At 31.8% G+C, this 12,965-nt stretch overlaps 3 protein-coding genes across 3 annotated transcripts; 1 reads left to right on the top strand and 2 right to left on the bottom strand.

Moving 5' to 3' along the window:
* Positions 1 to 1,004: 1,004 nt before the first annotated feature.
* Positions 1,005 to 3,039, bottom strand: LOC103499645 (uncharacterized). The gene is made up of 3 exons (XM_008462681.3): positions 2,715 to 3,039; positions 2,396 to 2,603; positions 1,005 to 1,584 (listed from the first exon to the last, which is right to left on the bottom strand). The coding sequence occupies exons 1-3, from the start codon at positions 2,853 to 2,855 to the stop codon at positions 1,163 to 1,165; spliced, it is 771 nt and encodes a 256-aa protein (XP_008460903.2). The 5' UTR covers positions 2,856 to 3,039; the 3' UTR covers positions 1,005 to 1,162.
* A 2,076-nt stretch (positions 3,040 to 5,115) lies between these two features.
* LOC103499650 (probable Histone-lysine N-methyltransferase ATXR5) lies at positions 5,116 to 8,302 on the bottom strand. Its single transcript, XM_008462687.3, has 6 exons — positions 7,787 to 8,302; positions 7,582 to 7,665; positions 6,360 to 6,586; positions 6,156 to 6,256; positions 5,857 to 6,069; positions 5,116 to 5,607 (listed from the first exon to the last, which is right to left on the bottom strand). The coding sequence occupies exons 1-6, from the start codon at positions 8,136 to 8,138 to the stop codon at positions 5,448 to 5,450; spliced, it is 1,137 nt and encodes a 378-aa protein (XP_008460909.1). The 5' UTR covers positions 8,139 to 8,302; the 3' UTR covers positions 5,116 to 5,447.
* Positions 8,303 to 11,732: 3,430 nt separating this feature from the next.
* LOC103499649 (protein MKS1-like) lies at positions 11,733 to 12,371 on the top strand. Its single transcript, XM_008462686.3, has one exon. It carries the CDS (start codon positions 11,733 to 11,735, stop codon positions 12,369 to 12,371), a length of 639 nt encoding a protein of 212 aa, XP_008460908.1.
* The last annotated feature ends 594 nt before the right edge of the window (positions 12,372 to 12,965 follow it).

Genomic DNA, 12,965 nt, shown 5'->3' on the forward strand with positions numbered 1-12,965 from the left:
AGACTGTAAATAGTTTTCAGTTGTGTTACATTAGGTAAGTTTCCCAATTGAAAAGCTAATTTTTATTTATTTATTTATTTTGTATGGATTAAAGGACCTACTAGCAAGAATAGACAAACCAATGAGGATAAGAGCAAATTTAATTTGTTGTCCTTTGGGTTCTCTATTTATTTTTTGATTTTTAGAGGCTTTATTGTATAAGAACTAATATTTGAAATATTCAACTACTCCAAGGAATGATGCATTAATTAAAATCTTTAATTATTTTTCTCTTTGTAACTATAATTAAAATTATATATATATATATATATATATATATATATTCTATTTTTCAATCTTAGGCCATTTGCAATTCCACCCAAACCACAACTTTTATTTTTAAAAATATTTTTAAACTAATAGATCCAACCGGTAAGATTCATAATCAAGTATATAACAATATTTTAAAAAATTTATAAATCTATTAAATTTTATAAATGATAAACTCTATCTTCAGTGGACTTCTATGGTCTATCAACGATAGACTCACAATGACGGAATAAATTTAAATTTTTGTGTATTTTCAAATTCTTTTGTATTATAAGTAAATTTGAAGGTCCCATTATTGCTATATTTACAAAATATATATCCTTCAAAATATTTATAAAAGATATATGCTTTGTTGTAAAGATTTTAGTCCATGCGTTTTTTTTTTTCTTTCGCGCATTTTAATTCATATATTCTAAAAAATGTCCATCTAAATTAGCATTAAACCTAATTTTTAATCTCGATTTTTAATTTAAACAAATTACTCACTAGGATAGAGTTCTGCATAAGAAGAGAAAATATCTTTTTTATTAGCAAGCTTAATTCATAAAGCTTTTTTCTATTTCAATATTATTTTCATTATGAGCATGTACCTATAACCTACAAAATAATCATCAAAACAAACACAAAATGATCATAATATAATAATCTACTCTAACTTTGAGGTTGGCCAAAACAGACAAAAATTACAATTAAAGAAAGAAAGAAAGAAAGAAAGATTAATACTTAATTATATAATCAACAACAACAATTAATAGTGATATTAGAAAATTGAATAGACAAAAAAGCAGAAGCACCACAACCCCAAATTAATTAAAACCTCTCCTTGAAATTTGGTTAATAATAATAATAATAATTAATTCACCATTGGAGGCTTCCAATAGTAATATTTATTGTTGTTATTATTATTATTATTATTATTACTATTTGGTGTACTAATGTTAATATTAATATTGATATTATTAGTAGGGATATAATTAATATGATGATTAGAGTGATGATGAAGGTGAAGAAGAAGCCATTTGGCATGCATATAAGTGGAAGTTCTCCAAGGGGGAATGTGAAGACCACTCTTCTTCAGGGATTGCTTAGCTGCTGAACATAAAACACTTATTATTCTCTTAACTTTCTCTTCACTTCCTACAAACACAGATGGAAGTGCTTTTGTGAGCTGTTTGTATTCTTCTGTTGCTCTTGCTACTTCAAACTGAGCTTTGAATTCTATGTCTATTATCAATCTCTCACCCTTCATTCTCATCTCTATGTATTCATAATCCCCTATTACAAAAAAAATTCAAATTCAAGTAAAACTAATAATTAGTCAAAAATATCACACATACTGCCCTACTTTAATTATTTTATGGTCCTGTAATTAATTAGTAGGTCACTCAAATTTTTTTTATATGTTTGTAGATTCATCGAGATCTAGTGACCATGATCATATGATTCAAAATCGTCTAAATTTTGAAGATAATGTTTTTATTGTATATTGAGATTTTTAATTTAAAATTTTAAAATAATGAATCATATTAGAATCAAAAAATGTATTTTAAAAAATATAATATTATTTTATATTATAAGCTAAATTATTTTTAAAAATTATAATATATTATATATGGAACGATATTATAAAATAATAATTATACAAAAATTTTAACAAAAGAAAATCATTAGAAATTTTTAAAAATAATAAAATATTAAAATTATTTACACAATATATATATATATAAAAAGTTATTTGCTATATTTTCGTTTCATTTCAGCTCATCATAACAATTCTATAAAATATATTTTCTATAATTATAAAAAAAAATTAATTAGGATTTAATTTCTAAATCTACCTGAAAAAAACATGTTTTTTAATCTCTGTTTTCAAAAAGCTATGTTTTTAGATTGTGGGCTTTTAGAAATCATAAATAATTGGGTGCTAAGATGATAAAAGAAAAATTGATTTTAGTAAAATCAAAGATAGATTCATATTAATTTATATGGTTGAGGAGAAGGTTAAGGTTAGAACTTAGAAGTGTTATTGAGGTGAGAGAGAGAGAGAGAGAGAGAGAGAGAGAGAATGATGATATAAAGTGGTCACCTGCTGGGCAGCCCATGGAAGTGACCCAAGAGGTATGAGAAAGATGAGAAGAATCATATCCCTCCATTTTCAGCTTCATCACAAGCCATTTCCTAAGGCTATTGGTTTTGGAAGAATTAGCATCTGATGATGTTTTCCACCTTCTCAAGTGTTTCATCACACTCTCACCCACCTCTTCTTCTTCCTTCGTTCCATTCCCAAGAATCTCCTACACATAATAATATTACAAAACAAAACCCAACATTAATTTAATTAATCAGGTCGATGAATATATTATATACACACACACACACACACATGCATACATACACACAGATACCTTTAATGTGAAAAGATAATGGGAATTGGAATTGGAAGAAAGAGGAAAAGAAGAAGTTGGTGATTGATGATGATGATGATCAACTGATTCGATAAAATCATCAACCATTTGAGCTAATTTTTCCTCTTCCAAACTTCCCATATATATGTATTTTTCTTTTTTTCTTCCTTCCTTCACTTCTTAACAAAGGAAAGAGATGAGAGGGTTTTAAACTTTGGTGAGTTTTTGGGCTATGGCGGTGGGTGTATATATGAAGAAGAGATCAGGTGTAAATATATATATAGAATTGAGAGAATTATTAAAGATGAGCTCATTTTTTTTTTGACATGAAAAGGATCAGATCAATCATGGAGGTATATATATATCCTTATCTTTTGTTTGATTATAAGACACTAATAATTTGAAAAGGACATGTGGTTTAGGGTTGTGTAAAAAAGAAAGAAGGAAAGAAAGAAAAGACAACAACCCAAGTTATAATAAAGCTTTATTGATACAATGTGCTAAATAATTTATACCACCTTTAATTTTTACCATATATATATATATATATATTGGTTTTTTGTTTTTGTTTTTGTCATTAAAAATATTGTTTCTTGGCCCTCACAAGAACTGCTTCCACTTACACACTTACATGATAAGGTTTGGACATTTTCTCTCTCTCAATATTTCTAATATTGTAGTTTTTTAAAAGTATTGTTGTTTGTTTATTGTATCCTTTATATTTGAAAGAACAAGTCAACTAAAATAATGTTTTTATATTTAAACAATGATATATGTATATATGAAATTTGGTCCAGACCATTCAAGTTAAAATTTGGTGTTGTCAGAGTGAGTTTAGATCAATGGTAATATTTTACTTGACCTTCACGACCCCACGACCTCTTGAAGTTGAAAGGTTTAATCTTTCATCTCATAATTTATTGCTGGAAGGACAAATGTTGATCATTGTTGTGTCGTGTCGAACCATGTCTTAAAAGCAAAATTCGACGCGACTTTGTTGCCATATCACATATGATGATTGCTCTTTAAGGTTAACACAACTTCCAACTCAAGCGTGCACTCGTAGGAGTAGGAATGAAATCAAAGGAAAAAACTTACTCAATGATAGGGTTTTTTCCTTTATGGAAAAACGAAGAATAAACCCATTCAAAATCTCTTCTTTAATATATATATATATATATATATATATATATATATATATATATATATATATAAAGAATAATGATTTTAGAACTATAAAATATATTAAATATATTATATAACCATAGAGCAGTTACAATATTTATAACCAATATAATAATAATAATAATGATTATTATTAATTTTCAATTAAAACTTTAATTATAAATCAATACAATGATAATCATTTCCTTAGTGTTGAATTGGGCGACCATGTAGTTCAGTGAATTAACAGAGCATGTATTGGCCAACGATCATGACACGTTTGGTGACGAGGGTATGTATTGGCCAACGGTCATGACACGTTTGGTGACGAGGGTGATTGAAAATTTAGAAAGCTTCATAACTAACGAGGACTAAAAATGCAATATAAACAGGATTGAATTGGTTTTTTCTTAGCTCCAAAACCTTTGGTCCCCCATTTTGAATGAGAGGTTTCTTCAAGTAAGGGGAACTGATCCTTTGTTCTTTTCTTTACTACATGTCCTTTTGGTCTCTCAATTTTGAATGAATGTTACTTCACATTAAGTCACTTTTCTAAACTTCCATCTAAACACTCTTCGTTGATGTAACTTGTCTCATCCCAACGCTATATTCAAATATACGACATGAAGAGTTAAATCGATTGAAAATAAGAGAAGTAATTCATGTGTTGTATCTAACAAAGAATATGATGTAAGATTTTCATCATCGACAAATATTTAGTTACTCTTTATTACTATTTTTTAGAATATTTTTATTTTAACTTCGTGGGCTTTGATACCATATCCTCAACAAGGACTAGAGAATTTTTTTGAAATTCACGATAAGAAAGCTCAATATTTTGATTGTTCCAGCTCGGAATTTCATTATATGATTTCAAACGAACTTAAAAAGAAGAGAAAAGAAAAAAAAAAAAAATCATGTTACAGAGTACAAAATATATGCAATAACTGCAGCAAAGCTAAATCTAATCTAAATATTGCTAAAAAAGTTTGAAGCATTTATAGGGGAGATTCATATTTGATCATTCCCTATCTACCATGGAATTCACTAACAGAGAATAAACTGAATGATTCCTTTTCTTACTTTTCCTTTATTTTACTTCCAATGGTTTTAACAGTTTATATAAGACGAACACAATATTCCATTTCTATGGAATGACTTACGAGTATGAATGGTAAAGAAATAGTAAGAAAACATCACTGAAATGGATAAAAGAAACTTAATGGGAGAAAGGGAATAAGTATAACTTTTGCTTTAAAATTGAAAACAATTTATCTCAGAAATGTATTACAATACATATACCTAATAGACAGAACTTCTAAAACCGGAGTTTTGTCCTATGCTACCTACCAAAACTCAGGAAAAAATCTGCTTTCCTACCCCATCCTTCTTCTCCAGGCCCGATCGTGGCCTCGGCCGAGCTTGGCCAATTAGGAAATGCACTAAAAATTACTCTGATAGAATCAGCAAAAACTGTTGACTTTGTAACAAGATTCAGCAGAAAGAATGGAAAAAAATTGTATGGGACAAATCAAATCCCAAATTTGTTAGAAGTAATCTAAGAAATTCTCAAACGAAATGATGGGTAGGGTACTCATACTCATATCCGTTGTAGTCATAATAAAGCCTCTCCCCTTTAGCAATATCCCGAATAGCAACCAAAATGACACGGCATTCGCCGTTTACATTGTATCTCACACATTTACAGTTCTGTTTTTTCTTACCTTCTCTGCACAAAAATGAAGTATATATTATGAGCATCATGAATTTGAATCTCACAAATTAAGATGAAGTAAAAGAGGAAACAAAACTAAACATGCTATGAAATTCTAGGAAAATAGTAGCAATCAATGTGTGGCTTTGAGGTGCGCACTGCTTGGATATGTTCATAAAGTCAGTTTTTTTTCTTCATAGAAAAGGTGGAATTGATAGAATGATTATATAAATATGTAAAATGTGATAGCCTTGGTGAACTTACGGAGAATGATTATTTATTCCATTAATAAACCGAGCGATATTCCCTCGCCTGTCAGGGCATATGACAAGACTTCTAGATGGATCTTTTACTGAAAGAAGGGTCATCATACTATCACAATCATCGTGTTCACGGTTCTTAAGATAGTCCACATCACCAGTATATTCAGCGATAAACGTCATATCCTTAATTTGATCATCAGCTTCTACTGTGAAACTACATCATAAATTGAGCATGGACCAACTCAATATAGAGGTTGGAAGCAAATGGCAATATGGTTAACAAGTTCAAGGTAAATTTACCCTTCACATGAATCAAAAACAACCAAAAGGGGAGGGCATTCGCCTCTTCTGCTCATGGCTCTGCAGAGTTCCAAGGTCTCCGTATCCTCTTTCGAAAGAACCTTAAAATAGAAGGCAAGTATCATAATCCATGACCATTCCACTATTAACAACAAAAAAGATTCCAACTAGAAAATGCTTCCAAATGGTTCTAAGTTTTTAAACCTGCATTCCACCATCTTCAAACTCTGCCTGATTAGCAGACCTCGAAGCCATGCCCGGCATATAAGTCAAATCATCACTAAACTCCATTTGCAATGTTGTTAAAGCTGTAGCAAGTGAACCCATCTGTTTCAATCTGCGATCAGGATCTTCACTAGGAAGAAATGGTAGCAACCTTCTCCTTTTCTTCTGCCACACCAATGACCGTAATCGTCTCCTACGCTTTATAGCTTCAGTTCATGACCATTTGTATAATATTAAAACGATGAAACCATGAATAATTTTAGATTCAAGGAATATTAAAAGAAAACCGGCCAACATGAAATGTTCGGTTCAGGAACAACTATGGCGTAGAAAAGTTTAAGCAGAGAACTTAGAAGATCTAAGTTATAATGCCAATAGGTCTCAAATCCAGAAATCTCATAAAATACCAACATGAAAGGATTACTTCACAAGAACACGTCAAGAGAGAACTTCTAGATGATTTCTTGCTCCCAAATAGTCTTTAACGAAAAAGAAAACTTCAAATCATTCCGAAAGGTTGTTTTTTGTTTTTTTTTTTTTACTTTTTTTCAAATTCGACAGTAGGTGAAACTGTGGAGAGTGGGATTCAAATCTGTGACATTTTGCTTGAAATTGTAATGCCTCCACTAGTTGAGCTATGCTCAAAAAGATAAATTCTATGAATGTTATTACATGATCAAGCTAAGTACGGTTGTCACACATATGATTATAACATGAGCATGACACACCAAATATATGTCATAGCATTTTATTTATCAACATTTCTCCATAATATCTTATCTGGAATGCTAGATCTCACAGCTCACCTTATGAAGCATACACATTCAGTATATGTCCTTATTAAGCAACTAGAGTTCAAGCAACCCCAAGAACTAAATGAACTCCTTGATATTTAAAGGCTCATTGATGTCCACTAAGAAAAATTATGCCCAACACACCTTGATATATATCGATAGAATTTGGGTGTGATGGGAAATATAAATAACAAGAATGATGATTTGAGCAAAATCAATAAAAAGCATATTATAAAATCCAGTAGCTCAACTATTATATTGTTTTAATGCTTGAAATTGAAAAGCATTTTCGAAGGATAATAGCATAAAATATAAAAATGAATACCAAATAGAGCACGATCATGATCAAGATTATAACACAAACATAATATGATTTCAATTTTGAATACTGTAATGAAGAATTTTACCTTGAGCAGACAGATAAGGAACATCTCCATCGTCCTTACATTTCTGAATTCTGAAAAAGTCTATAATCTTCTTCTGAGAAAAGCCTACAAACAAAACAAAAGGAATTGACAACCACATTGACATTCCAGAGATTACACACCAAAACAATTTCACAGAAAATGGTGGAAAAAAGAACAGAATCAACAAATTGGAGATTATTCTTACTTCTTACTCTTCTTTGGCCAGAGCATTTGGGGCAAAGCCAGGATCCAATCGGGACCCTAACGACGATCGGACTAACACATTTCATATGAAATCCCTTATCACATTTATCACACAATAGCAGCTCATCATCCCGGTCACCAGAGCCACATTCCTCACAGCTGACATCATCGTAATCTTCCCGTTCGAGAACCACATGCTTAGCCTTAGCCATTATTTCCGTCATTGACTTCAGCTTCCTGAGTGGCGGAGACATCGAGGAAGGTCGGTGAGGGGCGTGGGTGCGACGGGGAGAAGCGCTGCAGCGGATAAGACGCTGGGAGGCGGCAGAGGAAGAGGAGAAAGCTGGAGTCATGAGGAAGAAAAGGGGATTTGGGAATAGGGGAGAATTGGGAGAGGAGATAGAAAATGCAAGGGAGGAGGAGAATCGATTGGTGAAGCTGTGAAAGATGCTTGGAGGAAAGACGAAAATGGCGGAATTTGGTTACCGCTCTCCCTCTCTCTCTCTCTCTCTATTCAGAATTGGCTTCTACGGCGGGGGGGGGGGGGGGGTGCGGGGGTGCGTACAACGTCGTGCAGACGTGGAAGATTATGATTGGATGGTGCTAAGTTACGCCTTTATGGCGCGCACGGAATTTGATGCTCAAATTAACTAAAGGAGAAAATATTAAACAAACTACAAACCTTCTCCCCCTTCCTTAGTTTCTCAATAATCTTGCCCTAAACTTTTTAATGCTAATTTTGCTATCACTTTTTTACCTTTTATTACATCAATTTGTGGCCTAAATTAGATTAAGTTTTGTAAAATCCTCAAGTTTTGCTTTGAACAACAAAAGACTAAAGCTTAGAAGTACTAAAAAGCGTAACTCTTTTAAAGATCTAAAGACCAAAGCTTCAAAGGAGATTTAGACAAGAAGTTGAGACTCTAGAGAAAATTTTTATAGAGAGCTCGAAAAGCATAACACACTTCAAACTATTGAGAACAAGCTACAGAGCTCTCTAGACAAATCAACATTCGAGAGCAAGTTGTAAAATCCTCAAAACAAGTTTAGTTTTTAGAGAAAGTATAAAAAGACCATTTATTGGAGCTATAGACCCGTTTGGTATGAAGATGAGTCTCCCACTTACTAAGATTGGGTATATGTGGCCTCATCCAATATCTAAGATGGCAACACATTACTGTTCCACATTTTTTCTAAGAGGTATACAAGATAGGAATGTATGCCAAACCCTAATTAGTGTTTTCACAAAGTCTCACTATATTTGATGTCATGTTACCTCTCTCATCCTTTACCATAAAGGTAGGATCGTACGGTACTTAAAAACTATCACAACTATCATATGTGGTTCCTTTTTCGTCGTTGAATCGATCATCAAAGAAAGAGTTAATGGTACTTTACAAAATTATCCTAAACTAATTTTTAATGACCTTTGTACTAGTCAATAATCAATTATTTATGATGATAAATTGTTAATGTCGAATTTTTTATGATAAGGTCTCATTGTTGGTAAATGAATAAAAAAAATGTGATCTTTCTATCAAGATATGGATATTAGTCATGCAATGTACTCAACTTTCATGCAATTGCAATTTTAATACAAACTTTTAGCATGGTAAATTGAATTCAATGTATATTTGATCTTCTATGAGGTATCCGTAAAAGTCTAAACTATTAAACATACATGTTTATAGTTAAAGAGAACTTAGATAAATACAACATAGAACAAGACCAAGATTTTGCCCTATGACTAGGGTAAAAGACAAATTCACTTGTCTACCTAGGATTGTTTTTATGAAAATCAAGTTATCCACGTATTGTCGATTCATTTTGGGAATGAAGTATCTAAGACCTTATGTGTACATATTGTTAATAGTTGGGCAATAACATTTTTACTTGATCTTTATTAATTTAATGTGTTGGATAACTTAGAAAAAGATTGTTGGTTTATATTTGTGGTCTAGTCTTAACCAACAACGAGAATTATTATGTAAACATATTTTAAATAATAGATGAAATATTATTCTAATTATATTAATTTAGAAGTTTAAATATGTTTTAAATAAGAACGAAAACAATGTTTAAGAAATCATATATATTTTTGTAGCTCAAATCTTCACTTCTTTAATGTTGTAATTGATCACGAATGTATCAAAGACAACCATCTAAGTTTTCGCTACAATTCTTTTGCCATAGAGCTTCGTTGTGGGATCAAATTAGTGATCAATTTTTTGTATTCTTTTAATGAGAGAGAGCTATGAACATAAGTAATTTTCTAACAGAATCCACTCAAGTTCATCGTTCTTTTACACAATCAAGTTGTGTAATTATATAGCCAAATCACACGCAAATCTTATTTGCAAATGAATTTAACACTTAATAATCGCTAAGTAAGTGGATTTGGTGCATCATCTGTTTGAAGAACAACACGGTAAGCGAATCGAAGTCAACCTTTAACTTTCAATGATCAAAAGTCAACATTTTTACTTTTGACTTTTTTAGTTTACCAAAATTCAAAATCTTCTCTTTTTTTACTCTTTATTAAAAATGATAGTTAGTGCAGGATGAAGTCAAAAGTCAAAATAAAGTTTGATTAAAAATGATAATTAGCTCAAGAGTAATAGTTATGTCAGAATTAAGGTCAAGTTACCTAGATTATCAAAGTTGAGGTACTTAGTTTTAATCAGTTAAATGTGTATTAAAGTAAAAATGACTATTTCATGATTCGATCTTATACAATTTTATTGCTTAGAATGCCCCCACCCATATGTCTTTACACGAGTCTTCTCGAGATCACTTTGTTTGTACAAAATACAAAGTGAACCGCAACCATAACGTTCATAAAATAAGACAGTCAACCTTATTCCTATATTATAAATCGTTTAGTCTATTACTCGTATTTGATCCACATTTATGTCAGTACATAAAAAGTTCAAATATCCATACTATAATCAAGAAACATTGTTTATTAAATCCTAAGTTTATAGCTAGCGAGCAAATTTGGTATTCAATAACAACTTATCAAACAATACTTCAACAACTTAAACTACTTGAATTAAAACCCAACCTAATTAAGAATAGATTTGCCTTAAAAAAGTGTTGAACACACCATTAGAAAGTGTCTCGTCAATTGACATGTGGGTATGATCTTTTATAGTACCAACTACAAGAATCAATTTCGAATTATTGTGAGTGTTTTTCAAAGTCACCGTTGTGTGGTCACATAACAATCATAAAAAGAAAAGGATATTAAGAAAAATACCCCAACTTGTTTGCCCACAAAATAGAAATTATCCCTAATTAACAAAACAAAAAATATAACCAATTGATCCAATTAATTGAGTTTAATAATGATTATTAATATGGCATTCTTTTTCTTCAAATTAGAAAGTATTTTACTAACAACATATTCACAACCTTTACCCATTCTTTCAGTTGAACAAGTAGTTAGTAACATATAAACCTAATTATTAATAATCATTAAACCCAAAATTAAATTAATTAAATCTGCTTCTTGACTTTAGTCTAAATTTTTGAAATGGGAATCCATCTTTCAAAATCTAAACCAAACTTTATTTTTTAATTTAATATTTAGGGACTGCAAGAAAAAAAATATTAGAAAAATAAGAGAGAAAAAAACCAAAAGCAAAATGTTTAAAAAAATTTAAATTAATTTTCATTAGGGAGTTTCCATCTTCTTAGAGCTCTCTCTATGCATTTTATGAAGTCAACAAATAAAAAGTCAAACAAACAATATTTTTGTCACAAAACTATCATACAAAAAGGAAAGAAAGAAAGAAAGAAAGAAAGAAAGAAAGAAAAGGTTATTTATTTAATTCCCCCAACCATATTTGCTCAAACTCTCCTCCGATTAACCCAATTTTCCAATTCTCCTCCCCCGGATCCCCACATCTCCGATCCGATTCCGATTCTCTTTCGCCAGATCCGCCATGAATCCGCCGGGATATTCCGCCGCCGGCAGTCCCACCACCCCCAGAAAGAAAGAGATCCAGCTACAAGGCCCTCGCCCACCTCAACTCCGCGTCAGTCAAGAATCCCGTAAAATCAAGAAGCCACCGCCGCATCCTCAGCCGGTTCCCCCACCCGGCCGCCCTCCTCTCCCACCGGGCCCTTCCCAATGGCCTCAACCCCTCATAATCTACGACATCTCCCCCAAAGTCATCCACGTCGCGGAGAACAACTTCATGTCCGTCGTCCAACGCCTCACTGGACAATCCTCCACTGCCGTAACCGATGGCGACCTCTCCCCGGCGGCTAGACTGGCTACAATCGAGAAAGCCAGTCCCCGATCGGAAAGAGAAAGAGAAATCAACGTGAGTGATATGATGGATTTGGCAGAGGTTTCGGTGGAATTAGGGCAAATCCCAGGAATCTTATCACCGGCTCCAGGAACTCTGGCTCCGATTCCAACTGGGTATTTCTCGCCGGCGATTGAACCACAAAGCTTTTCTTATTCATTATTTCATGAATTGAGTCCTCATTGGCCCAGCCCTTCTGCTCTGTTCTCAACTCCTTTGATTTCCCCAATTTCTTCACCAAATATCTTCAACAATCTCTTTGACTTTTAGCTAAGTTTTCTCTCTCTCTCTCAATCTCCATTGCCAATGTTCTTCAAAAGAGGAATTTTGGGTTTTTTTTACTTTTGTAAAGTAGGTAATTGTAATTTGTATAACATTTTTCCATTTTGGCAATTCATTAATTACCCTTTTAAAAAAATTGTAGCTTTTTGTTTTCCCCAATTTTTTCCCCTTCATGTTATTAAAAAAAAAAAATACCATTTTTAACACTTTACTATGTTCTCTCTTATTATTAATTAGGCGATGGGATTTAAGTTTGAGTGATTGTTAATTGCAACCATATGACTTAGATTTTTCTTTTCTTTTTGTGTGTAAAATGTTGGTCTTTTCTCTGTGTAGAATTGTTGACTTTTCAACTTTAAATTAGCTTTTATCTTTATCATTTAATTTTGTTTTATGATATCATTATTATTCCTATCTTATTATTATTATTATATACGCTAACATAACTTCCTTCTAATTACCCTTTTCATAATAATCGGCTTCTTATAGTTGTGAAAGTTTCAATTTTGTTCCTATGGTTTAGGCCACGTTCAATTGTTAATGTAGTTTTTTAAAACTCAGTAGTTTTTTAAAACTCAACAA

The sequence above is a fragment of the Cucumis melo genome, chromosome 11, assembly GCF_025177605.1.
Source record: "Cucumis melo cultivar AY chromosome 11, USDA_Cmelo_AY_1.0, whole genome shotgun sequence".
In the NCBI taxonomy this organism is placed as follows: domain Eukaryota; kingdom Viridiplantae; phylum Streptophyta; class Magnoliopsida; order Cucurbitales; family Cucurbitaceae; genus Cucumis; species Cucumis melo.